Source organism: Chaetomium strumarium (assembly GCF_033439665.1).
Source record: "Chaetomium strumarium strain CBS 333.67 chromosome Unknown B0T15scaffold_3, whole genome shotgun sequence".
NCBI classification, from domain to species: domain Eukaryota; kingdom Fungi; phylum Ascomycota; class Sordariomycetes; order Sordariales; family Chaetomiaceae; genus Chaetomium; species Chaetomium strumarium.
Window position 1 is genome coordinate 1,772,012 of NW_026944431.1, and position 27,268 is coordinate 1,799,279.

Here is a 27,268-nt window from a genome sequence, read left to right on the forward strand (position 1 = left end):
CCTCTATACGCTGTCACGTAACCCATCACTTCGGCGTTGCGATTAAGAGTGAGAGATAGGTAGGAAGAGAATGCCTTCTTTTATTGAGCGTTTGAGCTGCAAAATCGATGATTCCTATATACCTCCTCATGCTGTATTTTCCTTTTTCCCAGAGTATTCTAGACCGCTGCCTGCGGAAGAGCGGCGGACAAGGCCAGCAGCAACAACCATTTCAGAACACACAACAGACACATAGTTCCTACGGTCATGTTTTGGTGATGGAGAGGTAATTTGCAAGGCGTATACTAAATAGAAGGGAATACCCGGTTCTGGGTCAGGAGTGTCTAACCTTCCGACCTAAGATAGCAGTCATGAATTTGCACGCTTGATCAAATACCGGTTCACACATCATCTTCAGCTGGTTCATGAAGCAACAAGTGAATTCCTGGGTTGCATGGTCTATACGTTCCCGGAAAATGCCCTCCCCATTTTGGCCTCCTGCACTTTTTCGGGGCGATCTTCCATACGTCAACCGTAACTCCTCACGCTTGCAACAGTTGCTACACCGCCCGGGCTCAGCAACGCAGTGTCAACTCGCTGATTGAACATACCACGAATGGCCATCCCACGTCAACTTTGACTTAACGCCAGCCTTCCCCGTCGCTATACTGGGGTGGCTCAGGATAACTGCAACCAAGCTTAACCGCGTACATATGTGTTACTAAGGTATTCATTGACGTCCTCTGTGCGGCAAGCCCCTTCAAGCGACAGAGCCAATCTTGTTCAACCCCTTGAGGGATCCCAGGCTGAGGGCCAGCCCCTGGGACCTGCTGCGTATCCTCAGGAAGCCAGTGATCGGACCGTCCTCACCCTCCTTCTCGATGCTCAGATTGGCCAGGGCGTCCTCGCCTATTGCAGGATATGTTAGCATGTCTCGCACAAGATCCAGAAAGAGAGACAGGGGGGCCGGGTAGGGGGATAACTCACCAAACACACTCCTGGCGTACAGGTTCGCGCTCAAGAATTGGCAGTCGCCCTTCATACTAGCCTCCGGCGTGAGGCAGTTCATGTTGGTGCACGCCATGAGCTGGTCGAGGAAGTCGCGCAGAGTCTTGGCCTTGCTGTTGATGTTAACCTTGTTCTCCCACTCGAACTCGGTCCACATGGTGCGGAACTGCGTCTCCGAGCAGGTCGCCGGCTGGATGTAATCCATGATGTCAACGTGCAGGTCGTTGAGGATGACCACATTGGTGTCGGTTGAGTGCGCGCCCTCGTACACAACGTTGCCAAAGATGACGCCAGTGTCTGTCGATGAGACCTTGATGGTGCATTGTACATTGTGGAAGTCGTGCGGGCCCAGGTTCTGGCTGGTAGGCCGCTCCACCACCTTGAGGTCACCGAGTGTTGCGAACTCGACGGTGAGGTTTTGGAGGGTGTCGGTTGTTTGGTTGACCAGCAGCACATCGAGAATGATGTCGAACTGGTGAACCTTGACATATGCTTCCGCGTAGACCGGATCTGAGAAACCGGTAAGCTGGACAACCCGGCTGAGCTTGCCCGAAAGGTCCTCCGTGGCACTGCTGTCGCCGCCCGTTGCCCTCTCGAGATCCTGTTCGATTGCGTCGGCACCGTCGACGGCATTTTTCTTAGACAACTGCCGGATCGGGACCACGTCATCGACCTGGACCGCAGTCTTCGCCTTCTCAAATGCCTCCTTCGCCGCGCGCTTCTTCTCCTCAACCTGCACCATGGCCCGGAAAGCCTTCCGGGTATCCTCAAGGTATACCGTCTCCAGCTCCTTGTGCTGCTTGAATTCGGCCAGCGACCGCACGCAGCTCATGATGCGGTCCACAGAGTCCTCGTCAATGGGGGCCTTGACGAACTGTGACTGGCCAACACGGATGATCGAGATCATTATGAGCATGGCCTCTGCCCGGAGAGCGTTGGTGCGAGCATCCTCAGATGAAATCTCCGAGTGGCGCATGACCAACTTCGTGAGCGTCCCTGAGAGAACTGTTGCTAGATAATAATCACCATCCAGAATAAGCTGCCTGAGAGGGGGCTTCGAGGATGCCTTGACAGCTTCGAGCCTAGCGGCAGCGGCGGATTGGCTGGTGAGTGCGGTTTCGGTAGCGTACGTTCCATCGGCCAGGACTTTTCGAGAGCCAGCGGGAGTCGATTTGGGATGCCCATTGAGTTGCTCCTGCTCAGTGTTCCCTTCCCCATTCTCCATGTTTTCCAGTAACCTCTGCTCCGACGCCAGGATCGGGATTTCGCCCAGGCTGGCCCTGATGCCCTTCCACGCATCCCGGATATCCTTTTCGTCGAGCGAGTATTCGCCAATGATCCACATAATGCCTCGGTATACCTTGCCAGCCCGCACCTCCTTGAGAGTGTCGACAAGTCTTTTCACGATTGCCGGCCGCAGAGTGGGAAACTTCTCGACCACCTCCTTCACAAAGTTGATCACATCGACAGCCGATGCGTTGTTGAAGTCGGCAATGAAGTCCATGAGAAGCTCGACCACGCTCGCCGCAACCTCCGAGAACTTGACCGCGCATTGGTGGATGGAGTGGATAAGCAGTTGCCGGTATTCGCTATTCTTCTCGTACTCCTGGTCTACTGTCTTGGACAATTCCTTCTTGAGCAGGAGCACCACTTCCTCGACATTCTTGCTGGACACCATTTCTAACGCAATCTCCAGGGCCTTCTTGCGTACATCGATATCCGGACTCGAGAGTACGCGCAAGATCTCCATGATTAGGTCGTCCAAGATTCCCTCGTTCTTCTGGCGGAGCTGGTCGACACGGTCCAGCACGATAAGCTTGACATTATTGTCGGCCTCCTTGATCGCAAGCTCAATGAATTTGCCCGCGGCGGCTTTGACGGCGACAGGGTTGTTGGTAAGTGCTGTGAGTGAGGATGCCGCCTCGTAGACCACGGTGGACGTGTTCGCTTCGAGAAGATCGAAGATGAGACGCAGGTACCGCGCCTTGTTCTGCGTGTTCTGGATAGCATCCTTCCTGATGAACTCCAGCTCTACCAGCTGCAGAAGCTCCTCTGCGTTCGGGATACCGTCAAAAACCGTGCTCAGGTAGGCCAGGGCCTTCTCGTGGCTGATGCTCGACAGAGCAGCGAAGCCATTCCTCTTGCATGTGGGGTCGCTCTCTCCTTCGAGGAATGTCGCAATGAGCTCAGCTGCGTCAGGAATTAAAGAGGGCGAGTGTTGGTGGATGGAGGCGACAGCGAACACGGCGTTCTTTCGCACATAAGCATGGCGGTGCTCCAGGCAGGAGCGCGCAGAGGAGAGAAGAGGCTCAAGAAGCTCGGGTTCCCGAAGTTTGCAAAGGAAGCGCAATGTGTTGCCACGGATGTACTCATTCGGGTGCTGCAAGTCGTTCCGAATGCCATTACTGCAGTGGCAGATCAGCACACGGCGGCTACCGTGGTCACGCAGCAGGGATACCATACCATACCAAGATGAACTCCTGCTTCAACTTCCCCTGGGCGTCAAGCTTGGGGCAGATCTCGTAATAGAAATAGAGAAGCTTCTTGAGCGGCTTGGACTTGGATGGCATGACGAATCGGATAATGTGCATAAGCAATTGGGGCATCGGATCGCCGTTGAGCATTATGGTTAGGATGCGCTTCATGGTCTCGACCTTAGTTTCATCGGTACCCTTCTCGAGCTGCGTGCGCAGCTCGGACAGGGTCGGCGTGCCCTCAGTGGCACTGTCCTTGACCAAGCTGTATGCATTGTCGAGGAACGACATCTTGAATAACGGGTGGCGGCGGGCCGGTCGTGGTGAACGAGGGTTGAAAGGCTTGCAACTGGGGAGCGATCGATACTGGGGATGGGAACTCGTCGAGGGCGGGACACGCTACTCCTCCTAGGCTCTCGTCAAATCGCAGCACGGCTCCTGTGCAAGGGAGCGACAGCGCCAGTCGACAGATTCAACAGGGTCTCGCACAAGTGAGCGCTTGTTCGGTGGCCGCTGGCTGCTGCTGTGTGAGAGAGCGGAGCATCACCTGCGTCAATCGAGGTGGGAGCCAGCTTAAAAGGAGCCACTCCTGATACAGTCGGTCAATGTCAATATCGAAGGGACACGGGCGTGCACGGGAGATGTGGCATTACTGGGCGGCGACAGCTGGTCTCGCAGCTGTCAAGGAGTGACTTTGTCACGTGATGAGCCTTGCCGCGTCTTCTTAAGTTCTCAGTGGGGCCGCGGGGGCTCTGCCCCGCGTGCTCTCATAAGGCTGTCTTCCCAGCCGCGAGGGTTCCCAGCTTTCCCCCGGTCCCATCCATCACCACCACCGCCATGTCAAACCTAAACGAACCGTTTTATTTGCGCTACTAGTATGCCCTACCCTTCCAGTGTCGTTCGCGCTTTTGATACTGATCCATTCCCAGTTCTGGCCACCAAGGCCGTTTTGGCCACGAGTTCCTGGGTATGCCACGATACAACAACCGACTTCAGCTACTTGAATCCGACTGACCGTGCTGTATTGACAAGAATTCGACTTCCGTGTTGTCGGAGACGGCCGGAGCGCTACAGCCCGCTATGCCAACAATTCCAACTACAGAAATGATAGTCTGATCCGGAAAGAGAGTACGGTCACCTGCTTCAAAGCTCGAATGCGCCCCGTCGCGGAATGACTGACCCTCTGTGCTTCACCGCAGTGTTTGTGAGCTCCCTTGTTGTCGATGAGATCAAGAGGATCATAAAAGAGAGCGAAATCATGAAGTACGCTTGGCCGATCAAGCGAGGCTGGAGTGGGTGGCTAATGCACCGATAGGGAAGATGATGCAAAGTGGCCTACGAAGAATAAGGACGGGAAGCAAGAGCTGGAGATCCGACTCGGCAATGATCACATCTCCTTTGAGGTACATTTTGGCGACTGCGTCACTTGCGCCTGCTTTGTACCGTTGCTAACAATGCGCAGACTGCAAAGATCGGCTCAATCAACGATGTGACCGAGTCCGCAGACCCAGAAGGACTACGGGTTTTCTATTACCTTGTGCAGGACCTGAAAGCGCTTGTTTTCAGCCTCATCGCGTTGCACTTTAAGATCAAGCCTATCTGAGGTTCCGGATAACCCCCTTTGGTCAGTCCTACCATCCACGGCAGCGTTTCAGAACGACCGAGTGCTGCAGCCGGAAAGCAGCTACTTCAAACTCGTTCATCCGTCCAAGCCCAACACAACATGGATGCATCCGACCGGTTGGCCAGAAGACTTTTGGTGTTGGTCCCGGATGTTTACCTAGACTGCGCCGGATCACGACGACGGGGCTATCAAAACAAATTCCGATGAAAGGTGCGGTTTATTGCGACCATACTAAAACGAGACCGCCTGTCTGAGTCCTAATAAGGCGAGGGTGGCTCACGGTATACCGGTAGGACTAGGCCAGGTTAATGGTTAGTGTTACAGCCGGGCTACGGAGTACTACAAACAGAAACCCAACCACATGTTGCCAGCCATGCACTGCATTGCATATTCCTGTACTCCCATTGTCACAGATCGTTGTCCCTGGGGCCCGGTGCACTTTGCGCTGGCTGAATGGCATGTCTGTACTGTACGTCCCATGTATGTAGGTATCCGTATACAACACAACGCCGTTGAATCAAATCTCACAGCTACTACTATCTCAGTTTACCGTTTACCATTCACTAGCAAACAATCACGAGCTATAAATGTATGCCGCTCTCTTGCAACTTCTGCCTACCTGTTCCTGCTATCTATCTACCTACCTTACCTTTTGCGTCTACATACATACGTGCCTATCCGAAGGGACCTACAGTAGACTAAACTAGTAAACACTCAGTTCGAAAGCTCCTCGGCTGTGTTAATTGTGGGTTTTGCGCTGACAGTGGCGGGCTGGCGGCTTCGCGCTGCGCCAAGACCGGGCGGCGGCTTGGAAGGAGCGACGGGCCCTTGAAATGGAATGTGGATGATCTCCCAATAACATCGTCATTGTGTCAACTTTCCGACAACTCTGCCGTCCTTTGACTGTCTACAACTAGGCCGAACACTAGCAAGCCGGCTTCCACCCCAGCCATTTGGCCAACCGCGGTTCTGCATGTTCCAACGCGGCCGAGTCTCGGCGACTCACCGCCCGCCCCCTTCTCCCGCAAACTGGCCCTGCGTATAGTACTTGGTCGGAAGCGTTACTTAGACTGGGCAGCTAGGAGACTATCACAAGTTCATAACGCAGTCATCGTCCGCGAAGCCCATCCTTGGGATTCGATACGAGCCGGCGACTCTCTCCTCGCTCCATTCATTGCGTCCGTCGCACAAAGGGTGCCGGCCGCTGAGATCTCTCTGCGGCATACATCGGACACGGCTTTCCTTGGCCGCGTTAACGGGACGCCTTCACGACAACTCATCTGCGCGCGCTAACTTACAGTACCTCTTGATTCCGGATACCGTTCCTCGCATCCCAAAATTCCAACGATGCCTACGCCGTCCTCGGATGAGTCCAACCAGCACTCGCAGCGCTTTCATCTTTTCGCGACATCATGTCCCGACCTTGAGGAACAGCCGCAACAAGTAATATCACAAACAATCTCAGAAAGTGCGACCTCGCCGGGGTCGCCGTCACAAACGCGCTGGCGGTCATTTGTGCAGTCACAAATTCCTACTGAGCCCAGGGCCTGGCCGAGCCGTCAGAACATCAACGCCGATTCGGGATTAGCCACCATGTCGCCCGGGCCGCAGCCAGAGGGCGTCGGCATCCGCGATGCCGATATGGACCTAGAGCATGGGCACCAGCGGTTACAGATCGCGCGGTCAGGCGCTGAGGAGGGACAGAAGTCGACGGATGTAGATGAGGATACGAGCTCCTCCGTCGACGACACTTCTGGCCCCGTAGTTCCTGGCCGCGGGAGGGGGGAGGTGGCGAAAGGCAGGGCTGGCGCGACGCCAGACAGGAGGAAGCCGACAACGGAAGTTCCCTTGCCAGTTGCGGGAGCTATACACGAGGTGGACGCGTGGAGTCCGGTAGTAGGAAATGGCCCGCGGTGGGTGGAGGACAGCGGGCTCGTTGGTCTGGGCCTGGAGTACTCTCATATGAGGGTCATACCACCCCCGACATCGCTATACCTTCATCCCGGGAGTCGATTCGTCGGAACGCAGCAGTCGGAGCGGCAGCGGTACGATGTCGAGGTGCAGATCAAACACGTGGACCTTCGCGAGTCTTTCCTATGTGGGTACCTCCGGATACAGGGTGAGTTGGTCCCGAACATCTGTCTTAGCTGCTTCCCCTTGGTGGCCCCCCTATCCTAACATCCGTCCCTCCCGTGACAGGTTTAACCAACGACCATCCCACCCTAACAACCTACTTTGAAGGCGAGATCATTGGGACGAAATATGGCTTCATCACCCAGCATAAGGGGTGGGGAGCGACGGAGAAGATTGATTTCTCGCACTGGAACAAGTTCACCGCGTTCAGGCCGTACCATAAGCAGGCTCGCAAGGGCGGCCAGATCGTCATCAAGGATGTGGACCAACGGGAGAACATCTTTATGCGATGGAAAGAGCACTTCCTCGTCCCCGACCACCGTGTCCGGACGATCAACGGAGCCAGCTTCGAGGGATTCTACTACATCTGCTTCAACCAGGTACGGGGAGAGGTCAGCGGTATATATTTCCACAGTAAGAGCGAGAAGTGAGCTTCTGCCTAGTGTGCTCTTCAATCGCTTCATTTGTACTGTTCTGCTAACCCTCACCCCCTAGGTTTCAACAGCTTGAGTTGACGTATGTCTCGAACCGGGGATGTTTTGGCGCTCTGGAGTTCAGATAAACCTAGGAAGCGGCTTTTGTTCAGGATTTAATTCGGATTGCATACACACGGCGGAAATTTAGCTGCTAAAGGGCCTAGCGGGAGCGTGAATTTCTTTTTTCAGTATGTCAAGAGTTTCGGAGTTGGGACGTCAGCGCTGCATATCGCGTTTGGGAAACTTCGGTCATATATGTAAACGCCAACAATAGGAAGAGGGCGCAAGACATCTTTGCACGTACGCATCGGACGCGGGAATCAAGCGTACTGACCTATTCTGAGGCTTGAGGGGACAGTGACAGACAACCAACAGGAGCGGGAACACCGTTGCATATGCAGAGCCTCTTGTTTAACATGATTATTGATGGAGATGGGTATCTAAGACGGATGCTCAGGTCCTTTATCAGCCGACTCGAATCCGTTGAAATACGCCTTGCGAAACGGATTCAGCTCGTCAGCCGTCTTCCCAACCGGCTTTGCCTCCTCGCGCGCCTTCATCGCCTCAGGATCGACTTCTACGTCGGGTATTCTGCGGTAGGTTATGAGTCGTCGGGACCCTGCACAGGTTAGCAACATACTCCTGCTAAGTTGTAGGGCCAAATGGGCAAACATTTGTTGAACGGCTGAGTGCAGACGGAGACCATCTCGAGGTATGGGTGTGTTGGCACCGGGATCTCTTGATCTTCGTCATTTGCGGTTGGCATCCAGAACGATAACCGGCCATTGTCAACCAGGGTCTGGGCTGAGAACTGAAGAATATTGTCCAGCATAGCTTGGAAGCTGTAGGGCTTTCTTGGCGGAATAAAATCGGGGTTTCTGGTGCAATCTGGTCAGTACATTGCCTTGCAGCACCTTAGGAAGAGACGCTCACTTGTACATTTCCTTCCCCTTGGGTATCACCCAGGGGCACTTCTCCGGATCTCGCACCCCTAGGACCCGCAGACCCTCCCTCACGCCGTACGGCGGATCACAGACAATTCCGTCAAACACCCGTCCGGTCACACCATCCCCATCATACCGCAATTCGGCCCTTCGAATCGGTGAGTTGGTCAAGTCCGCGGTGAACATCCCACCCAAGCCCCCAAGCAGTCCATACTGCTCGAAATTCCCCCTCAGCGTCCTTTTCTTCTCATCCCCCCTAATACTCCGCCCATCTATATCACTTCCGAACGTCACCGCCCCAAATTGTGCACATGCGATCGGGAAACTGCCCGTTCCCACAAACGGGTCATACATGATCTTCCCCGGCGCCGCCAGCGCCAAGTTAGCCGTCACCAACGCGAGCTCGGCGTCCATGGACGTGGTACTGATGTACCTCCTCTTCTTGAGGTCCAGCTTCTTAGGCAGCTCCCGCGCACCGCTCCCCAGATACCGTCCGAAGTAGTAGTACTTCGGATCCGGGATGCCGAGCGGCGTCGAGTTGAACTCCCAGTCCTCAAACAGGATGAACTCCTCGTCCGGGCCGCGCATCTTGATGGGACCAGCGAAACCGAGGTAGGCGAACGAGTTGATGATGCGGATTTTGTCGTCGGATGTGCGGGACCCCTGGTACGAGTCGATTGTGAACTTGAACGAGCAGGTCATGTACTTGGACCAGAGGTGGGATGTGGTTGAGCGCACGGCTGAATGCACCTTGTCGAGATCCGACCCCGAGCCCCAGAGCTCGTGGATCGACATGGCGAGGATAGAGCGCCGGATGAGGCGTTTGGCAGCATCTCCAGATGGGAGGCTGACGATGCAGAAGGGAGACTGGGGACGACAGTTAGCAAGGATGATTGTTGACGGTGCTCGGGGGGGGGGGGGCGGGGAGGGCAATGAAGGAGTTGCTTTGCAGTGAGAAGGCTGAAGGAGTGACCGCCTGGAGGAAGGTAACGTACTTCGAGGCTGTATGAGACGATTCTCATATCGATGCCCTCGATCAATGCTAATGCCTGGATCTCTGGGAGGCGGAACGTCTCATGAGACTGAGAAAAGCGAATGAGAAATTCCATTTCTTCCTTCGGTCTACCCCTCAGGGGTTCTGCGATCTGCCCTCTGGTGTTGTGTAGACGATTGTAACTATGAGTCTAGCTCCATTGGCCCTTATCTCTTTAAGAGTTAAGAGCGTTCCTAAGTTTGGCTTTGGGAGATTTAACAAGATGCAGCTTAGCTCCGTTTGACTCACTTTCACAGACTCGAGGTCCATTTTGTGTGAATCGGAGACGTTGGACTTGACCTATGTACGGCGGGGTGGGTGTAGGATGGAGTTGCAGGGCACCTCTTCTAGTTTGACCAATGATAGTTCAAGGGTAGTTAGATTCACCCCACCTGTTTCTGTTAGTTAAGGCTCGTTGATTTTGCTCTCACGCTGTGGCCCCCACTCATCCATCGATAACACTTCCAAATGACAGTACGAAGTTGTGGATGTGAGACCCGACCAAGACGGCGGCTCCTGAACCGACACCAACATGTTGTCTTTTGATCCACCAGCAGTGTACCAGACTTCCAAATGCTATGTCACTTACGGCGTAATGGGTCATCTGGACCCAAAACAGCCCCCTTCAAAGGCGAAGCCGTGGTCGGCACTTACAAGCCAAGATTTTGTCCACAGAGTTCGTCCCACTCGTGCCTCACTAATCTCTTGTATGCATCGCTTTCTGACACCTCCTGTAGGCCGATCTAATCCTTCCCCAAGAAGTCTCGGATATTGTAGAAGAGAAGCTGCTTAGAAATAAGCCAGCCCCGGGGTTCAAGAGGGTTGTCATGTCGCTTCATGATATCCTCTCCGGGGAGTTTTTTACGGAGTACATCAAGAAGGGTGGGAACACTCTGTTCTCTCGGAAAGATGTTCCCAGAGCTGATACGTAGTAGGCAATGTCCTGATGCTTTCGGAGGGCAGGAGAGGCATCGACAACGTCTTTGCACTCAGCAGCGGCACCCTGACCATGTTTCTAGACAAGGAAGCATATGAGCGGGCAGGGCTAGTAGGCAAGCCCCACGGAGTCAACGGGAAGCGCAGCACGAAGCCTCGCTGGGGTGAGTTCTCGGCTGCCTAGAAGGTCACCTCTGTTTCGCTGACATATTCAGTTGTCGAGTACGACCTCACCAGTCAGTCGATGTCTCCGGGAAAGAAGGGGTTCGATCGATTACTGTATGCGAGCAAGAATGCTCTCGCCGGACCGATTACTTGGCTATTCTCCAGCGCTTCCCCCGCAAGTGAGTTGCCCCCTTGTGTTGACAGATGTGATCTTTGCTAACGTTCGCAGCAGGTCCTGATCCAGACCCCCTTTCCCGGCACTTCCCAACGAACCACACCTCCACCCCCGGTATCGTCGAAGGTATCAATGTCGTAATACCAAACCTCGCCCCAGACATCAACTCTCTTTCAGACACGGGAGAGGATTTTAAGGACTTCTCAACCGAACTGTATGAATGGCTGTCTCTCGTTCGGCTTCAGAGTCCTCGCATTCATGCTGGGGACCAAATGGACCCCTACCTCTCCCGGTACCAGGTTGCCGAAGGTGGCAAGGAGGGCAAGATCTGCAGAATCAGCTGGCAAGGCTTTCTTGCCCCGTCATGGGCCCGACAGACTCTGATCGATATCATCACGGCTCTCCCGCCCAGGACATGGTTCTCGTTCAGCACGACAACCTTCTCCAGAGGGTTGGCAGAGACCAACGCCGAGTGCACGATCCTCCGTCCACCGAATTCGACCGGGGAATACCTCATGTGGGAGGTCAAAGGACAAGAGTGATGCTAGTGGGACCCAGGATTCAATCGCTCCTCGGCCGAACACTCCTCTCATCACCAAACCCCTGTCCACTGATAGCTTCCTCTACCAAGCGCCGCAACTCCGCTTGGCCCTCGGGTGTCTGAAAGTCTTCTCGCGCAGCTAGCTCTTCTATCCTCCTCCGGAATTCAGGGTCTGGTTGCTGCTCTTCCGCCTCCTCCGCATCCATTGTCCCCATTCGCACCTCCAATCCTTCGGGAACGGGCGGCAGCCCAATGTCTGAACCGTTCCGGGCGGCGTTAGCACTCGAAGATCCCGTCTCTAGGCTCTGGAGATATTCGGCGACGGCCGGCCACTCGGCTTCCCCTTCAATCTTTTCCCTCGCTGTCTGGCCTTCGCTGTTTTGCAGCTTGGCATCCAACCCCAGTTCTTCCACCAATATGCGGGCGGCGTCGACGGTTTCGACCACAAATAGCGCCGTCTCCCCGTCCTCGTCCTTGATGTCGACAGGGACTTTGAACTCGCGGATTAGAGACCGGAGGAGATCGAGATGGTTATAGCTGGCAGCCGCGTGCAGTAGTGAGTAGCCGTGCTCATCCTGACATGGAGCCAGGGAGGGGTTCTCGCGCAGGAGCGAGATAAGCGCTGTCGGATTGTCGGCGGCTAGGAGGTATGGGTTGGGCGACATTTTGAGCGGTCTTAGCGGATTGTTTGGTTCTCTGGAATATTCCTGCTCCAGACTTGGAAGTTCTCAAGAACACTGTAAGGTGATATCAAGAATCAAGAGAGAGAAATTTTGGTGGGGTCAAGGTCATCGCGGGGTAGGTAAATTCGGACGCGGCGATGACATGCTGATGAGAGCTTATTTACAGACCCACTCAAACATATCATGGCACAAAGTACGAAGTACGGATACGGAGTACGGAATACGGATAGCTACCGTACATACCTTAGATTAAAGCCACAGAAATCTGCGTTGCTCAGTTACCAGCCTCAACTTCATAATCTGCGGTTCCCAGTCCATGAATAGGCTAATGGATCAAGACGACTCTTACGGAAACGTAATATGGATTTTCCAACATGGTCGAAAGAGATTTCCATTCCAGCCTAAAACTGCCCACACTTAGGAGGTACGACAATACATACGTACCTATGTACCTTACTGTACCGTGACATTCATACGGTGCACTCCGTAGCAGCTGCAAGGATTGGCTCAATTGCGGGGCTTTCAACTTCAGGTTCCTAGCTCGACCCTACGCCTGGTAACACACGTTGGCTCACCACCGGCAAGGCGTGACTCCTCGGCGAGGAAAAGTTGTGCGGGACTTCAATATTTTGAGCATTCAAACTGAGGGCCGTTTTGGCCGCATTTCGTCACACCTAGCGTTCATGTGGGCCCATGAGGATGGCTGTTGACTCATAGGGTGAATTTTGTTTGCTGGAAGCACCTGCCTTTGGGAATCAGCTTCCCCATGCCTCATGCAGTGCTTAAAAAGATTCGGCTTTGGAACTCCCGTTTCTTGGGTAAACTTGAGCATCCGCTTCCGTGTTCAAATCAGAGCGTTGGCAGGCCTAAGACCAACTCTGTCTTCATATCTCTGCTGCATCCAACAAGCATCTCGCGGCCATCACGCTCCGTTTCCCACATTCCGCATTGCATCACGACTAGAAGCTGTTAGACGCTGTATCCACCTCAAACGAAGCTTCGCCCCTCACCAAGCCATCACAGTGCAACGCCGCCCAATCTCCACCACAGAAACAGCACGACACATGCCCACCATGAGCGGCACCGCCGAAACGCTGGACAAGGCGTTATCGTCGAGGTACAAGGCCTCGACGGATTATGCCAAGCATGCCGATGGGATGGAAGTTCCCTACCTAAGCCAAGATCCTCATGAGATCGCCACGCTCGTCAACGGCCTTGATGAGGCAAGCAAGAAGGGTAAAAAGAAGGGCGGTTTCAGCGCGAAGAAGACAAAATACGCCGTTGCTTCGTCGCCGACCGGCATTACGGTCGACTCGTGGAGGTTCCAAGAGTGGGATTACAAGCGCCGTGATCTCCCAACTCACGCCCGTGGGCTGTTCACTACCAGGACCAAGTCTGGCGTTCCTGAAATTGCCGTCCGTGGCTATGACAAGTTCTTCAACATCAACGAAGTCCGGGAGACAGAATGGAACCACATTATAGAGAGGACCAAAGGTCCCTATGAGCTTACGCTGAAGGAAAACGGCTGCATCATCTTCATCAGCGGCCTCGAAGACGACACACTACTAGTCTGCAGCAAGCACTCGACCGGAGACCGATCTGATGTCGAGCTCAGCCATGCGAACGTGGGGGAGCGTCACATCGAGAAACAGCTGGAGCGTATCGGCAAGACCAAGCAGGACTTGGCCCGGGAGCTGAGGAAGCGAAATGCAACTGCCGTCGCCGAGCTCTGCGACGACAGCTTCGAGGAACACATCCTCGCGTACGGCCCGGACAAGGCTGGCTTGTACCTACATGGTATCAACATCAACCTTCCGGAGTTCATGACCTACTCAGCCCCGCTTGTCCAGAAGTTCGCCGAAGACTGGGGTTTCATCAAGACCGGGTGCATCCTGATTGACAATATCAACGATGTCAAAGCCTTCCTCGAGGAGGTTGCTGAGACGGGCGCCCATGATGGCCGTGACGTTGAGGGGTTTGTCATCCGGTGCAAGATGACAACAAATCCGGGTAAAGCCCCGTACCAGGACTGGTTCTTCAAGTACAAGTTTGAGGAGCCATACTTGATGTTCCGGCAATGGCGAGAGGCCACCAAGGCGCTTATCAGCGGTAAGCAGTTCAAACTCAGAAAGCACATCAAGATCACGGAGGAGTATCTGCTGTACGCCCGGAAACGGCTCGCTGCGGACCGCGGCTTAAGGGAGGCCTACATGCACAATCACGGAATCATCCAACTACGCAACGACTTCTTGGCGTACAAGAACATGAAGGGCAGTGATGCCGCTAATCTCGAAGACATCAGTGGCTCCTCCACTGTTACGCGCGATATCGTCCTTGTCCCGGTCGCAACAATCGGATGTGGGAAGACCACAATCGGGGTGGCACTTTCAAACCTATTCAGATGGGGCCACATTCAAAACGACAACATCACCGGACCAAGACGGCCGCCAAGATTCACGAAGGCGGTCCTGGATCAACTCGAAGAGTTTCCTGCCGTGTTTGCTGATCGAAACAATGCCATGAAACACGAGCGTAAGCAGCTAATACACGACGTCAAGATGCAGCACGCGACAGCCAGGCTAGTTGCCTTGCACTTCGTTCACCACGACATCGACACCGTCCGTCAGGTTACCCAAGACCGGGTGCTCCAGCGTGGAGACAACCATCAGACCATTCAGGCCGCCACGGATATGAACAAGGTCGTTGGCATCATGGAGGGTTTCATCCAGCGTTTTGAGCCCTGCGATCCAGAGAAGGAGCCGGACGCAGGGTTCGATGCCGTCATTGACTTGGACCCTACTGCTGGAAGCAGGGAGAACCTCGAGACCGTGATCAAGCAGCTGCATCGCCAGTACCCGAGCTTTATCAAGGAGGTCCCGTCTGCTGAGGACATGGACGCAGCCATCAAGGCTGCGCTGGAAGGCTACAAACCTGACCTCCGTCACATCATCCCGGACCGCTCCAAGAATGACAAAGGAGGCAAGAATAAGCAGCAGCAGCAGCAGGCTGCCACCGAGAAATCAAAGAAGAAGAAGCCTTTGGAGTACATGTCGGTGGACGTTGACGCTAAGACCGTGCTCACCACCTTGGAGAAGACCTTTGCCCCCGCCCTTCCGGTCGAGAGAACGCGGTTTTTCAAACAACTCCAAGGCACCCGCCGGGTGCAGGCCAAATTCCACGTCACACTCATGCACCGCGCCTCCGCCAAGGACCACCCAGACCTCTGGCAGCGCTACACCTTTCTGCAGGAGACGGACGGCGCGATCCACCCAGATGGAAAGTTGGGCGAACTCGAGGTGCAGCTGGAGCGGGTCGTGTTCGACGACCGCATCATGGCTATTGTTGTGCGCCTGGTCCCCGCTACCTCCGAAGACGAGAACATCAATGCCGACCACCCGGAGTTGCCGGCCCGGCCCAAGTGGGAGTGCGTCAACCGTGTGGCCCACATCACGGTAGGAACGCGGGACGACTCGGTGAAGCCGAAGGAAAGCAATGACTTGCTTGCGAGGTGGTTAGAGCAGGGCAGCGGGGAGGGGACAGGTATCGGGGAATTGCTGATTGAAGGGAAGCCGCTTATTAAGGGTATCGTTAAGGGTGTGTTGGCGAGATAGGACAACGAGACGTACCAGTCACGGTGTCGGGGAAGGTGGCGTCAAATAGGAAGCGCTCTCTCATGTGCAAGGGAGTGTCTGGAGGCTAAACAGACGGCCGGCTATGCGGAAGAGTTCATTTACGGCTTATCCTTCCTCACGTACCCCCACTTGGAAGAGGAAAGCATATGTTATCCAGGTTCGAGACTGTATTTATATGAAAAATGTTGAACTAGGACTCCGCTATCCGTTTCCGGTCCATCCTACATGGGCAAGTGTGTTCGCTACGGACGATGATGAACCGCCCAATATTGCCCACCGGCTCAAGCCTTTTGTGCTGTGTATACCGTTCTCGAGGTCTAAGTGGCGCTGAAGCCATTCGTAACCTCGACGAACATCGCCCACTGCCTGGCCGCTTCACCACTCTTGATGGCCCACCGCGCCCTTCTGACGCCCTCCTTCCAGCGTCCTCCCCCCGGGCCCCTCTCCTTTATCACAGCTCCATCGTCTCCATATCCCAAATCACTCGTCTCCGCCTCGCATATCCCTGACACCACGAACAGCGCGGCAGTGTTGATCAGCACAAAGTGCAAGATGGGATCGTCATCCGGCATCTCCCCGCTCAGAATCCGCCGCAGAATCTCGGCGTTCTCCTCGGGCTCCTTGCCGGGCGAGACCTCCGAGAGCGGATGCGTTGGCAGGCCAAAATCATTCGGGTGCAGCAAGAAGTGCTCGGTCACCGTCCTGGACGGATCCGACGGGTCCGGGCCGAGCCGCCAGCAGAGCGTGTTGCCCGCGCAGCTGATCTCGTCCAGCTCCTCGTCGCCGCAGACCACCATCGCCTTGCGCGCACCCACCAACTGCAGGGCGTGCGCGAAGACCGGGCCGATGTCCTTGCGTGCTACGCCGATCATGCGCGCTTCAAGAAGGGAGGACTGAGTGGCGGTGGTGGTCGCCTGAGAGGGGTCATGAAGGTCCACTGGGTTGGCGAGGGGTCCAACCAGGTTGAAGATGGTCCGCCAGGGGAGTTGTCGGCGGATGGGGGCGACATAGCGCATGCCGGGGTGGAAGACGGGCGCGAACAGGAAGCCATAATTGGTATTGCTGTAGAGCGAAGAGATGGTGTCCGGGCGGACCCGGTCTATTTGGGGAGCGAGAGGTTTCATGCAGTTCAGCAGGTCAGCAGAGCCGGACTTGGAAGTCGAGGCCTTGTTACCGTGCTTGGCAATGAGCAGGAGGCTGGAGGCGAGGATTGATGAAGTGGTGCTGATGTTGAAGGTGTTGTGTGAGTCGCCTCCTGTGCCGACGATGTCGACCTAGAGAGCGGGGGGTCAGTTAGATCGGCCCGAGAGGAGAGAAATATGGAGGGGAACATACCAACCCACCCCCATAACCGCCTTCGCTCCTACGTCGCCCATCAACAGCTGCTCGAACAGCCGACTGATCAATCTTTGCTGCTGCCTTCAGCATGCATTCTGCCGTCTTGGCCAACACCTCTGCCTGACGGTCGAGGCCGGTAAAGTGTAGGCACATGAGAAGAGAGCCCGCCTGAACCTCGGATATCTGGTTCGTGAAGAAGTACGAAATAGCTTCGGCGATCTCCTCAGGCGAGACAGGGTCTGGGTGTCCCACCGGCCAGAGCCTCGCGAGCAATGGCTTAATGTCGACGAGCGGGAGCTCCTCGGCCATGTTGGGGATGAACAGGGTATAGTATTATTTGACAGTGAGCGAATAGCAAGCTCTAAGTGATCGAGGATTGCCAATCGAATGGCAACAGCCTCCCAGAAGGGGATCCGAGAAAGTGATATGGATTTTGACTCATTCTGAACCGGAGGAACAGAGAGCTCCAATTGAGCTCTTTGCCAGCTTGGTCCAGGAAGAGAGCCCCGCGACGACCGGAGATCTGGCGGGGTCACTGGTGCAGGGATCACCTGCAATCAGCAAGGGTCCATAGAGAGTAGAGACGGCAGAAACTTGGCGGTGAGGTTAGCGCAGAAATTGGCTCCCGCTTGGCAATGGTCCCCTGCGCTACTTGCAATTGGCGACGCCAAAATTTCGGGTCCTGGGAATCGTGATTATCAGGTGCGTGCAGCAGACTGGTTCCGTTGGGTCAGGTTGGTGCATCCGAGTTTATGACCCAATGCCCAGTATCTGACAGATCTTCCACGTAGAATGCCTCCGAGATTACGATGCGCGGCTCCTCGAGGCCTGGGCTCTGTCATTAAACCTCCGAGGGTACCGAGTCCATCAACCGTCCTCCCCCTTCCTTCGATAGCTGCGGTCGGAGCAGCGACAAGGACGTACGCCACAGCTGCTCCTGCCTCGAGAGTATCCAGCTTCAATGTGCCCGCAGACTACGTCCCGCCGACCAAACCACCTTCCGCCCGGCCGTCCGACACACGCAAGTCGCAGCTGCTCCGAACTTACACCGCACTCCTCCGATCGACACCCCTGATCTTGATCTTCCAACACAACAACCTCACTGCAGTAGAATGGGCGGCTGTGAGGCGGGAGTTGCGGATTGCTCTCAACGGCGTCTCTACTCCCGGGACAGGCTCGGCCGAGATAGCGGAGACGACGCAGCTGCAGGTGATCCGGACACGTATCTTTGATGTCGCCCTCAAGATCGTCGAGTTCCACGATCCCTCCAAGGTTGCTCCCACAACCGCCTCCACGCTCAGCGGCGAAAAGATTCAAGTGGTCTATAACCACGACTTGTCCCCGGCAGCCTATGACGCCGTCAAGGCTGCAACCAAGGGCGACGCGCCTTTACCCAACTCGACCGCATATGCTCAGCTCTCGCCTCTGCTAGTCGGACCGATGGCGATCCTCACCCTGCCGGCCGTGTCGCCTACGCACCTAGCTGCTGCTCTCAGCGTGCTCTGCCCGAGCCCGCCAGCTTTCCCCCCGCCAAGCAAGAAGAAGAGCCCTGGTTATCATGAGCCCATTGCTCAGAGCGGGCTCCAAAAGCTCATGCTTGTCGGCGGACGGATTGAGGGCAAGGTCTTCGATCTTGAGGGTGTTAAGTGGGTTGGCGGGATCGAAGGAGGTCTGGATTCCCTGCGTGCGCAGCTCGTCTACATGCTCCAGAGCGCTGGGCTTGGGCTCACAAGCGCTCTGGAGGGTGCAAGCAAAAGCCTCTGGCTTACCATGGAAAGCCGGCGCAGCGTGTTGGAAGAGGAGCAGAACGGTGGAAAGGAAGGCGAGAAGAAGGAGAGCTCATGAGGAAAGTGCCAGTGGTGAGCCTGGTAGAACCATATGTCCACACGCCACATATAGCGTGGAGTTCGGCCGATGTCGCATTGCAGTAGGTGCGATATGTCAACATGTAAATCATACTGTATCATACATCTTGAGTGTCAGAGGTTCTACTCGGACTGCATCTGTGTGGATCAGAGGCGTACACAACCATACCTACTAGTACCTAGGGAGTACCGTTCTCACCACCGTACTCAGCTTGTTATAAGGACTGGGAACATAGCGTACCTGAACGGGCAACCTGACACTCCAAAGACTTGCCCCACCCGCGAGGTCTTATCCCCACAGCTACCCCGGTCATCGAACTACCTAATAAAAGAGAGCCCCTCAAACAGTTCAACCTCTAGCTCGAAGCAAGGTAGTGTATTGCGGCTCAGTTCAATTACCACCCTCTCACCACAACGAACAGGTTCCGGAAGGCGCGCCGGAGGTCTGCCAACCGACCATCAGCTGGTGGGCGCGGCGCCGCTCAATTAATTGTCCATTCGGTGGAGCATATAACATCCCGCCAGCCTCAATCATCGCCGTCGATAAGCTTCGCATCAGTTCCTGTCTTCAGTCGAGCGCCAACGACCAGACCAGCTGGTATCTCGGTCTCTGCGACACATCATACTACTACTAAGCCCCACCTCCCATCCTTCAACCGGACACCCGACCAACGCGTGCCTGCGCCTGCTACAGTAGCAAGGAACGAAAGTCGAGAACACGATACACAACAGACGCGGCCACGCCTAACTTACCACATACAATGGACTTCGCGCCCTATCAGTCCTCTCCACCGGAGCACAGCCGCTCGCCCACGCATAGCGCCGTCGCCTCCCCACGCACCTCCCTCGAAAACAACAACAACCGCCGCGGCGCATATTCTCCCGCCACGGGGCACCATTACCAACAACGACAATCCCAATTCTCGCCCCCGCCATTGCAGCACCCGCAGCCGCAGCGCGCGTGGTCCGGCGAAGGAGTCGGCAGGTACCAGAGTCCGTTGGCGCATGCGGCGCATCCAGACACTTCGGCATGGGCAGAGCCAGGAACATTGAACGGTGGCGGCGGCGGAGGGGGAGGAGGAGGTATGGGGGATTACTTCAGCTCGCTGGGCGCGAGGGAGGGGATGGTGTCCGAATTCGACACGAGCCTGGGGCTGAGGCTGGATTACGAGGCATGTTTAGCATACCTGCTCCTGCCGCCTTTGGGGGCTCTCTTTCTTCTGATTCTAGAGCGGAAGAGTGATTATGTCCGGTACGTCCCCTCCTCGTGCTGGTCCTATTTTGGGTTGGTATTTCATGTGCGGCAGTGGCCGTGATGCTGACGGTGTCTTGTCCGCAGGTTCCATGCGTGGCAGTCTGGCCTGCTCTTTACGGCGCTGTTTGTGGTGCACTTGCTGTTTTCATGGTCAACCTTTCTGAGCTGGGTATTCATCCTGGGCGATTTAGTTCTAATAGCGTGGCTGGCGCTGAACGCGTACCGGGACGCGGATACGTTGGACCGGTAGGTTTCCCCCGCCATACCTCTCTTCGTCGCAACCATGCTGACATTATTCCAGGTATGAAGTACCGATCGTCGGACCGATAGCAAGCAGGATCTTGGACGACGAATGACGCTGGGTACAGGGCGGGCTTTTGCCGGATTCGTACTTTCAGGGTTTTCAGGAGTTGGTGGCATGTGCTGTACTAGATATCAAGTTTTGTAGTCATGGTGCTTTTGTCACCATGAACTTCTCAGGCGGTAGCGACGGGTACTTTGGATGAGAGGAGCGTAATCCACTCACAATGCTCTGGCACGTACTCCCATTTGGCAGTCCTACTAGTAGTAAAGCCTGTGCTCATTCCAGTTAAGGTAGCTCTTACTGAGAGTGAAAGTGTAGATTACAAATTTACAAACGGTCACCGTATCACAACTACGAAGTAATACTTGTGATTGAAATTCGGAATCGATGAAGGCTCTCGTCTGCGGCTATTGATACTGTGCGAGACGGTAGTCAGCACCAGCCTGGTTGGTCACGGTCACAGTCTGAACTGAGTGATAGTGGATTCCGGTAGGTCTTGGCCGCCTGCCTGTGGTTACGTCGCGCTTTTGCCTACAGCACGGCCCAGCTCCCAGCCGGTTCGATTGAGCTCCATCCGGCCACAGCGACGACGAAACTTCCAACTGCATCTCCGGTCCATAAACCGGCCTTGAGCATTTGTGCTGCCCCGCTCACCAAAGCACAGTCAAGTTTCACTCAACCCAGCTTCTGCTTTGCGCCGCCGAGTTAATCATACACCCACCGCAACAAACCGGCCGCAAAGCGCAGCAATCACCATGTCAACCCTCGAAGAGCTCGATGATCTCGACCGTCGGGACCGCGACGACAAGAAGGACAAGAAGCAAGATGACAAGGGGAAGCAGGGGGGTGGTGATGGCGACGCCGAAATGGAGGATGCAGAGCCGGAAGAGGATGACGTGCTGGATCCCGAGATCCTCAGCCTGAGCACCGAGGACATCAAGACCCGTCGGCGCTTGCTCGAGAACGACGCCAGAATCATGAAGAGTGAGTTTCAACGGTTATCACACGAGAAGGCGACCATGGCGGAGAAGATCAAAGAAAACATGGAAAAGATCGCAAATAACAGGTACGTTGCCCCGCCGTGTCCGTCTAGCTGTAGTCGCCTCTGGCTGGGCCCGCTGACCTCGCCGCCGTTCGTCCATGCAGACAGCTTCCCTACCTTGTCGGGAATGTTGTCGAGCTACTAGATCTAGACCCCACGGAGGAGTCGAAGGAGGAAGGCGCCAACATTGATTTGGACGCCGTTCGCGTGGGCAAGTCAGCCGTGATCAAGACGTCGACAAGGCAAACCATCTTCCTCCCGCTGATCGGTCTCGTCGACCCCAACAAACTCAGGCCCGGCGACCTCATAGGTGTCAACAAGGACTCGTATCTCATTCTAGACACCCTACCGGCCGAGTACGACAGCAGAGTCAAGGCCATGGAAGTCGACGAGAAGCCCACCGAGAAGTACACCGACGTTGGCGGTCTTGACAAGCAGATCGACGAGCTCATCGAGGCTATCGTATGGCCTATGAAGGAAGCAGAGCGTTTCAAGAAGATTGGCATCAAGGCGCCGAAGGGTATGGCGATCTAGTCTGGCTTGGCTGCGTGGCGAACCGACGACGCTGACATGATCTACTAGGGGCTCTGATGTATGGCCCTCCCGGCACTGGCAAGACGCTACTCGCCAGAGCCTGTGCTGCGCAGACCGATGCAACCTTCCTCAAGCTTGCCGGGCCACAGCTGGTTCAAATGTTCATCGGCGATGGCGCTAAGCTCGTGCGCGACTGCTTCGCACTGGCTAAGGAAAAGGCACCGGCTATCATCTTCATCGACGAATTGGATGCCGTTGGTACCAAGCGGTTCGACAGTGAGAAGAGTGGCGATCGCGAAGTGCAGCGTACCATGTTGGAGTTGCTCAACCAGCTGGACGGTTTCGCTTCGGATGACCGGATCAAGGTCATCGCTGCCACAAACCGTGTCGACGTCCTGGATCCCGCTCTGTTGAGATCCGGGCGTCTCGATCGCAAGATCGAGTTTCCGCTCCCGAACGAGGAGGCTCGCGCCCAGATTCTCAGGATCCACTCGCGCAAGATGAAGGTGGACCCTGCGGTCAACTGGGGCGAGTTGGCGCGCAGCACGGACGAGTTTGGCGGTGCCATGCTCAAGGCTGTGTGTGTCGAAGCAGGCATGATTGCCCTGCGCATGGGCAAGAACAAGATCGGGCATGAGCACTATGTTGATGCCATTGCCGAAGTACAGGCAAAGAAAAAGGATGTGAGTAATTCCGCAACTCACCCCAGACACGAAGTGATGATACTGACTGCCAATCTAGACGGTCAACTTCTATGCTTAAGCATCGTGCTGGTTATCAAGTCGCCGGAGGACATCTCATCAGCGCGTCCGCCGTGGTCGATAGAACCTGGGTTGCTAAGTTGATAGAGCGAGCCGTTTGTGTAATACGTACTTACCATAACATGGAAGCAGTTGTCCATTGGTCTTGAGGAGTCATCCTTGCTTGACATCTCGGCCTGTCTCACGTCCTTGTTGTCCCACAGTGATCCCCAGGCGCACCGCGGCCACTGCTTGGGTACTTACTCAGGCTAATGCAACAGAACGAAACCCATGTGGTCCCGTACAGAGCTCATCGGGGGCGATCTCTGTATCGGATGTTGCGTCTTCCGGGATATCTTATTCGGCTCACCGGCTGCATTCATCGCACCGCCGCTGCGGTTGGAACTGTGTACCTACTATGATCAATCCCCACCACACCCAGTTCGAGACCCTTTTTCTGGCTGATCAACTAACCGATCGGTCGTACCAGCTAGTACAGACCAAGGTTTCCACTTGTGTAGGTTCGGTTCTTCCGGATTGGCCTGCACAACAAGTGCCAGCTCAGTGCAATAGTAGGCAGTAATCTGCTAATATCTATCCGAGTCATTAAAACCAGAACAATCAGGTGCCTTACCTGTATCCCTAGAGGTTATCGTTGTAGCCACGAGGCTATAAAATTCTCAGTACTTTTCCTAGAACGCTTCACCCGCATACCTCAACCAAAGCTCGGGGAGTCGGTCTGTGTCAAAAGACCTCCGCCTTGACGTTATAGGTGCCTATTCACAGCCATACGCCTACGACGTAATCAACACGGTAAGGAAAGGTACTAGTATAATAATACGTATCCCTATAAGACTTACTTATGGGGTCAACGATCATTGAGGTGCCTGACATATTAAGTACGTGCCTTAGGGAAGGACTAAATGATGAATCTTTGAATTCAATATATGGTGCCACTGATCGAGTCTACCTCCCAAAGGTCAAGGAGCGTCAGTCCTTCTGCCCCTTTCTCATGATGCCTGATGCCTAGGTACTGCAACTATTGGCAGGTAAATCTGTCGCAATTCCTAGAAGCAAGGCACATTCGTATGGAAGCGAGTAACAAAGGCTCTCAATTCGACAGGAGGTTGAGGAGCCAGAGAGGAGAAACCAAAATCGGGCCAAGATACCTAACTAATAAGGGTTAGAACTACTACTACCTTAGGACTACTCCGTATATTTACGGGTAAGAGATATACTTGGCAGTTATGGGACCCGATGCCCAATTGATAGATAGATCAAACAAGCCTTTCTTGCATCGTAATATATGCGGTACCTGTTTGCCACGCATCATGCGGCCAATAAGGCACCTGGTGATTGCCATATTCTTGCGTGCCTCGCGTGGTATACAGTGATACTGGGTACCCAACTAGGTAGGTAGACAGACCTTCATCTCCAACTTGCTAAGTCACCCATGGGCGTTGGATCGCAGTGCGCGAGATGATCTTGATCGTTGTCCACCATCTTGATTGCAATTCCGCCGTCCTCATCGCTATCATCACCATTATCATCGTAACCGTGGTCCTTCGGGCTATAGCTGTGCGACGATATGAGCACCGGCGACACCGGCTGTTGGAAACTCGGGAAGGAAGCTGTGCGATCCGGTGTCCCCCCATGCGCTGGCCGGAGCGTGTCATCCTTCTTCAGCGTGATGGGCTCCGTGTGAACACGCTCAGAGTGCACCGGTCTCTGCAGACTGGACTCTTGTTGTGGGTGAGCTTGCGTCTGAGGTTTGGAAGTGGAGGCAGGCCGCGACTCCGCTGTCATGGTTGGTGTGGATGAGGCCATATCTGGCGAGTCGAGATCTAGTAGATCTTGGCTAGCTGCAACAGCAGCAGGCTTTGGCCTCACTATGGCAGTCTGCTGCTTGTTGAGCTGAGCCTTGGAGGGCTGGGGCTCTGGCGTAGCGCTGTGCGTCAGAGGTGTCCGCAGCTGTTGGATCTTCCCGGGCGAACCCGCGAGATCAAGGCCGCCAAAATCGATGAGATCCGTGTTGTCCTTATCCAAGTCATTAAGCTTGATGATGTCCTCGTCCTCCTCGATGGGGCCACCGGCACCATTGACCACGGGTATGCCACATTTGGCGAGGATCTTCGGAATGATCTTGGAATACCGCATGTGCCCCTGGACCTCGTCGCTGAGGTTGAGGTTCTCTACGCCTTCGACGTCCCTGATCTGCTGCAGACCAGCAACACCGAGCTGGACGGAGGTCGCGCGGTAGAGGAAGGCGAGGAGGTAATCGTTCTCAGAATAGACATTGAAAAGCTTGCCTGACACGACAGTTCGCATCATCTCCCAGTGTCGTTTGTTCGATGGAACCGGGGCGCCGATGAACACGACGGAATCGACGAGACCGAAAGCACGCCGCGCAGCCAGTGAGCGTAGGCATGAGTAGATCACCCGTGCACCGAGGGAGTACCCGATGAGCGTGACCGGGCGCTCACCTTGCACCCTGTTAATCAAGGCGTCTGCTAAGATCTCCCCCGCCTTTTCGGACCTGTTCTTAGCGAGACTGAAGGGATTGTCGACGGCGTTGGCCATCGACAAGAGATAGGCCGGCCAGAGGGCTGACCACAGGGTCGCCAATACAGTTCTTTTGAGGATCTCGACCTTGATGGTGTTCCACGCATATGAAGAGACCAGCTCCTGCAAGGACTCGCCCAGTCCCAGAAGACTCTTCATCTCGTAGCGCAGGGCGAACGCCTCCGACTCGTGGCACAGAGCCCGGAATGGTTTGGTGACGTCGTCCTTGGAGGTTAGCCAGCCGTTGATGCCGATGGTCACTCGAAGTCGCCTGTCGTCTTCGCTCGGGGTCCTCGTGCCCCATTCGTCTTTCAGAGGGATGAAGCGGAAGTCTTTGACCTCTCTGGCATACTGGTCGACCAATTCACCCTGTACACATAGGCATGCTGCTTTAGTATAACGGCGCGGCAGACGTATCGGTTCTCTGGCAGCTTACCGTCATCCTGGCCCCGAACGCGCCAAATAGTGTCCCAACCAGAGCACCGTTCATCCAGAACACGCCCAGGAAGGACGCAACTCCCCCCAGGCCTACTGACCCCATCAGACCGCCAATCGCCCCGGCCACTACGGGGGCGGCAAGGCCACCAGTGACGCCTATAATGGCGGCACCCGCCACTGACGCCAGCCCGACCTTCCAGTAACGACTCGACTGGTTCTGCTGCTTCCGTTTCTCGGCCTCGGCCTCAGCCGACATGGTGCGCTGCTGCGCGGCAGCGTCAGTCGAGCGCTCAACGAGCGACTTCGCGATCTCCACCTCCTCGCCGTCCAGGACAGCTAGGGGCAGCTCCAACGCCGACGTTAGATATACCGCCAGCGCCCTCGAGTTCGCCGAGTAATGCCCCGTCGAGAGCAGCATCAACAACACGCAGCTGAGCGCCTCCTTTCGGTCGTCCTCGGGAATCGTCGCCAGCCGCGTCGGGATGGGGTGCCAGAAGGCCTGTAGACGCGCCACAGCCTCAGCAATGCTTTCGTCGTCGCTCGGGCCCTCTCGCTGATTCCTATCGTGATCCCCGGTCCGGCGCTGCTGCTGCTGCTCCTCCTGGGCGATGCGCGCAGTGCGCTTGCGGCGCTCCTCCAAGATGGCAGCGTCGTCGGGCGTGGACAGCAACTCCTTGAACTTCCCCATGACATCCTTCCGCCAGCCGTCGAAGTGCTCAACGGCCGCGGCCCGGAGGCGCACGAGGGCCGGGCTGGGCGGGGCCGCATCTCCTCCCGGTGTTGCTCCCGCCGGCGGGATGACGATGCTGTTCTCGGCGGACGGGTCAATCAGCAGCGGTGCATTGTCGCCCGGGGCGTTTTCTGCGGCCTGGGGTTCGTGAAAATCAATCTGCGAGCGCATGAAGGCTGTGATCTCGACCAAGAGCGTGTATAGAGCCTTACGCCGGGCAAGATTGAGCACAGTGAGCACATGGCGCGGCTCCGTCGCGCGTGGTGCCATGTTGGCGGTAGGTGGTAACCTGTGGTGTGCTCTTTGCTCCTTCTAAGTTCTCCCTTGCTGTGTTTGCGTGTAGACTCGGTTCCTGCTTCCACGGTGTCACCTGAGGTGTCGTGGATGAGATTTCACAGTTATACTGTCAATAGGACATAGGACTCGGCGGACATCAGGCGATCCGATATTGTTTGAGCGCCAAGCTTCAACCTATTTCGGTCAGGCATGGGTTAGGTGTTATTAGACAGCCATTGACGTTTGATGCTTGATTCCAGGGCCCACTGTGTAATAGCGTGTGCATGAGAATTCATTCTCAGACGATCAGTGAGAGAACTTGAACTGGACTGATGGATTCGACTGCTCGAAACGCTTGTATGAATGCGTAATTGCAGTGGA

General features: G+C 55.4%; 12 protein-coding genes across 12 annotated transcripts; 7 read left to right on the forward strand and 5 right to left on the reverse strand.

Annotated features, from left to right (window-relative positions):
• Window positions 1–386: 386 nt before the first annotated feature.
• B0T15DRAFT_413415 (adaptin N terminal region-domain-containing protein) lies at window positions 387–4,081 on the reverse strand. The gene is made up of 3 exons (XM_062865423.1): window positions 3,451–4,081; window positions 967–3,392; window positions 387–888 (listed from the first exon to the last, which is right to left on the reverse strand). The coding sequence occupies exons 1-3, from the start codon at window positions 3,750–3,752 to the stop codon at window positions 740–742; spliced, it is 2,877 nt and encodes a 958-aa protein (XP_062722616.1). The 5' UTR covers window positions 3,753–4,081; the 3' UTR covers window positions 387–739.
• A 159-nt stretch (window positions 4,082–4,240) lies between these two features.
• On the forward strand, window positions 4,241–5,214 carry B0T15DRAFT_155105 (Mago nashi protein). Its single transcript, XM_062862039.1, has 6 exons — window positions 4,241–4,336; window positions 4,391–4,428; window positions 4,494–4,589; window positions 4,661–4,724; window positions 4,777–4,864; window positions 4,924–5,214. Exons 1-6 carry the CDS (start codon window positions 4,299–4,301, stop codon window positions 5,062–5,064), a joined length of 465 nt encoding a protein of 154 aa, XP_062722617.1. The 5' UTR covers window positions 4,241–4,298; the 3' UTR covers window positions 5,065–5,214.
• Window positions 5,215–6,193: 979 nt separating this feature from the next.
• B0T15DRAFT_155166 (vacuolar import and degradation protein-domain-containing protein) lies at window positions 6,194–7,935 on the forward strand. The gene is made up of 3 exons (XM_062862040.1): window positions 6,194–7,204; window positions 7,285–7,645; window positions 7,714–7,935. The coding sequence occupies exons 1-3, from the start codon at window positions 6,433–6,435 to the stop codon at window positions 7,778–7,780; spliced, it is 1,200 nt and encodes a 399-aa protein (XP_062722618.1). The 5' UTR covers window positions 6,194–6,432; the 3' UTR covers window positions 7,781–7,935.
• Window positions 7,936–8,098: 163 nt separating this feature from the next.
• B0T15DRAFT_528397 (S-adenosyl-L-methionine-dependent methyltransferase) lies at window positions 8,099–9,955 on the reverse strand. Its single transcript, XM_062869038.1, has 4 exons — window positions 9,634–9,955; window positions 8,628–9,505; window positions 8,367–8,572; window positions 8,099–8,313 (listed from the first exon to the last, which is right to left on the reverse strand). The coding sequence occupies exons 1-4, from the start codon at window positions 9,745–9,747 to the stop codon at window positions 8,135–8,137; spliced, it is 1,377 nt and encodes a 458-aa protein (XP_062722619.1). The 5' UTR covers window positions 9,748–9,955; the 3' UTR covers window positions 8,099–8,134.
• A 248-nt stretch (window positions 9,956–10,203) lies between these two features.
• B0T15DRAFT_484089 (ribonuclease P 40kDa subunit-domain-containing protein) lies at window positions 10,204–11,489 on the forward strand (the record flags this gene model as incomplete). Its single annotated transcript, XM_062866205.1, has 5 exons — window positions 10,204–10,347; window positions 10,409–10,553; window positions 10,607–10,771; window positions 10,823–10,951; window positions 11,005–11,489. The coding sequence occupies 5 exons, from the start codon at window positions 10,204–10,206 to the stop codon at window positions 11,487–11,489; spliced, it is 1,068 nt and encodes a 355-aa protein (XP_062722620.1).
• Window positions 11,490–11,508: 19 nt separating this feature from the next.
• B0T15DRAFT_393021 (uncharacterized protein) lies at window positions 11,509–12,153 on the reverse strand (the record flags this gene model as incomplete). Its single annotated transcript, XM_062864669.1, has 1 exon — window positions 11,509–12,153. The coding sequence occupies one exon, from the start codon at window positions 12,151–12,153 to the stop codon at window positions 11,509–11,511; it is 645 nt and encodes a 214-aa protein (XP_062722621.1).
• A 570-nt stretch (window positions 12,154–12,723) lies between these two features.
• Window positions 12,724–15,953, forward strand: B0T15DRAFT_528400 (fungal tRNA ligase phosphodiesterase domain-containing protein). Its single transcript, XM_062869039.1, has one exon. It carries the CDS (start codon window positions 12,945–12,947, stop codon window positions 15,780–15,782), a length of 2,838 nt encoding a protein of 945 aa, XP_062722622.1. The 5' UTR covers window positions 12,724–12,944; the 3' UTR covers window positions 15,783–15,953.
• B0T15DRAFT_413433 (glycosyl transferase) lies at window positions 15,954–17,686 on the reverse strand. Its single transcript, XM_062865424.1, has 2 exons — window positions 17,139–17,686; window positions 15,954–17,077 (listed from the first exon to the last, which is right to left on the reverse strand). The coding sequence occupies exons 1-2, from the start codon at window positions 17,448–17,450 to the stop codon at window positions 16,121–16,123; spliced, it is 1,269 nt and encodes a 422-aa protein (XP_062722623.1). The 5' UTR covers window positions 17,451–17,686; the 3' UTR covers window positions 15,954–16,120.
• Window positions 17,687–17,744: 58 nt separating this feature from the next.
• Window positions 17,745–19,377, forward strand: B0T15DRAFT_155280 (uncharacterized protein). Its single transcript, XM_062862041.1, has one exon. It carries the CDS (start codon window positions 17,934–17,936, stop codon window positions 18,984–18,986), a length of 1,053 nt encoding a protein of 350 aa, XP_062722624.1. The 5' UTR covers window positions 17,745–17,933; the 3' UTR covers window positions 18,987–19,377.
• Window positions 19,378–20,916, forward strand: B0T15DRAFT_155284 (uncharacterized protein). The gene is made up of 3 exons (XM_062862042.1): window positions 19,378–20,258; window positions 20,346–20,507; window positions 20,563–20,916. Exons 1-3 carry the CDS (start codon window positions 19,768–19,770, stop codon window positions 20,615–20,617), a joined length of 708 nt encoding a protein of 235 aa, XP_062722625.1. The 5' UTR covers window positions 19,378–19,767; the 3' UTR covers window positions 20,618–20,916.
• Window positions 20,917–21,320: 404 nt separating this feature from the next.
• On the forward strand, window positions 21,321–22,903 carry B0T15DRAFT_492365 (26S proteasome regulatory subunit-like protein; the record flags this gene model as incomplete). The annotated part of the gene is made up of 4 exons (XM_062866856.1): window positions 21,321–21,631; window positions 21,712–22,127; window positions 22,190–22,824; window positions 22,883–22,903. The coding sequence occupies 4 exons, from the start codon at window positions 21,321–21,323 to the stop codon at window positions 22,901–22,903; spliced, it is 1,383 nt and encodes a 460-aa protein (XP_062722626.1).
• A 1,207-nt stretch (window positions 22,904–24,110) lies between these two features.
• On the reverse strand, window positions 24,111–26,991 carry B0T15DRAFT_155358 (uncharacterized protein). The gene is made up of 2 exons (XM_062862043.1): window positions 25,880–26,991; window positions 24,111–25,812 (listed from the first exon to the last, which is right to left on the reverse strand). Exons 1-2 carry the CDS (start codon window positions 26,879–26,881, stop codon window positions 24,310–24,312), a joined length of 2,505 nt encoding a protein of 834 aa, XP_062722627.1. The 5' UTR covers window positions 26,882–26,991; the 3' UTR covers window positions 24,111–24,309.
• Window positions 26,992–27,268: the final 277 nt, after the last annotated feature.

Bases quoted from the DNA above. Each gene is read 5' to 3' on its own strand.
- B0T15DRAFT_528400 (XM_062869039.1), top strand. From the start codon at position 12,945: ATGCAGTGCTTAAAAAGATTCGGCTTTGGAACTCCCGTTTCTTGGGTA.
- B0T15DRAFT_413415 (XM_062865423.1), bottom strand. From the start codon at position 3,752: ATGTCGTTCCTCGACAATGCATACAGCTTGGTCAAGGACAGTGCCACT. The intron at 3,393-3,450 runs GTATGGTATCCC...CTGCCACTGCAG, and splicing joins CAGGAGTTCATCTTGGTATG to TAATGGCATTCGGAACGACT. The intron at 889-966 runs GTGAGTTATCCC...ATCCTGCAATAG, and splicing joins GTACGCCAGGAGTGTGTTTG to GCGAGGACGCCCTGGCCAAT.
- B0T15DRAFT_155284 (XM_062862042.1), top strand. From the start codon at position 19,768: ATGGACTTCGCGCCCTATCAGTCCTCTCCACCGGAGCACAGCCGCTCG. The intron at 20,259-20,345 runs GTACGTCCCCTC...TCTTGTCCGCAG, and splicing joins CGGAAGAGTGATTATGTCCG to GTTCCATGCGTGGCAGTCTG. The intron at 20,508-20,562 runs GTAGGTTTCCCC...ACATTATTCCAG, and splicing joins GACGCGGATACGTTGGACCG to GTATGAAGTACCGATCGTCG.
- B0T15DRAFT_413433 (XM_062865424.1), bottom strand. From the start codon at position 17,450: ATGGCCGAGGAGCTCCCGCTCGTCGACATTAAGCCATTGCTCGCGAGG. The intron at 17,078-17,138 runs GTATGTTCCCCT...CCCGCTCTCTAG, and splicing joins GCGGTTATGGGGGTGGGTTG to GTCGACATCGTCGGCACAGG.
- B0T15DRAFT_155105 (XM_062862039.1), top strand. From the start codon at position 4,299: ATGTCAAACCTAAACGAACCGTTTTATTTGCGCTACTA. The intron at 4,337-4,390 runs GTATGCCCTACC...ATCCATTCCCAG, and splicing joins CCGTTTTATTTGCGCTACTA to TTCTGGCCACCAAGGCCGTT. The intron at 4,725-4,776 runs GTACGCTTGGCC...ATGCACCGATAG, and splicing joins AAAGAGAGCGAAATCATGAA to GGAAGATGATGCAAAGTGGC.
- B0T15DRAFT_155280 (XM_062862041.1), top strand. From the start codon at position 17,934: ATGCCTCCGAGATTACGATGCGCGGCTCCTCGAGGCCTGGGCTCTGTC.
- B0T15DRAFT_155358 (XM_062862043.1), bottom strand. From the start codon at position 26,881: ATGGCACCACGCGCGACGGAGCCGCGCCATGTGCTCACTGTGCTCAAT. The intron at 25,813-25,879 runs GTAAGCTGCCAG...CTATGTGTACAG, and splicing joins CGTTCGGGGCCAGGATGACG to GGTGAATTGGTCGACCAGTA.
- B0T15DRAFT_155166 (XM_062862040.1), top strand. From the start codon at position 6,433: ATGCCTACGCCGTCCTCGGATGAGTCCAACCAGCACTCGCAGCGCTTT. The intron at 7,205-7,284 runs GTGAGTTGGTCC...CTCCCGTGACAG, and splicing joins TGGGTACCTCCGGATACAGG to GTTTAACCAACGACCATCCC. The intron at 7,646-7,713 runs GTGAGCTTCTGC...CTCACCCCCTAG, and splicing joins TTCCACAGTAAGAGCGAGAA to GTTTCAACAGCTTGAGTTGA.
- B0T15DRAFT_528397 (XM_062869038.1), bottom strand. From the start codon at position 9,747: ATGGAATTTCTCATTCGCTTTTCTCAGTCTCATGAGACGTTCCGCCTC. The intron at 9,506-9,633 runs GTACGTTACCTT...TGTCGTCCCCAG, and splicing joins TCGTCTCATACAGCCTCGAA to TCTCCCTTCTGCATCGTCAG. The intron at 8,314-8,366 runs GTTTGCCCATTT...TAACCTGTGCAG, and splicing joins CACTCAGCCGTTCAACAAAT to GGTCCCGACGACTCATAACC.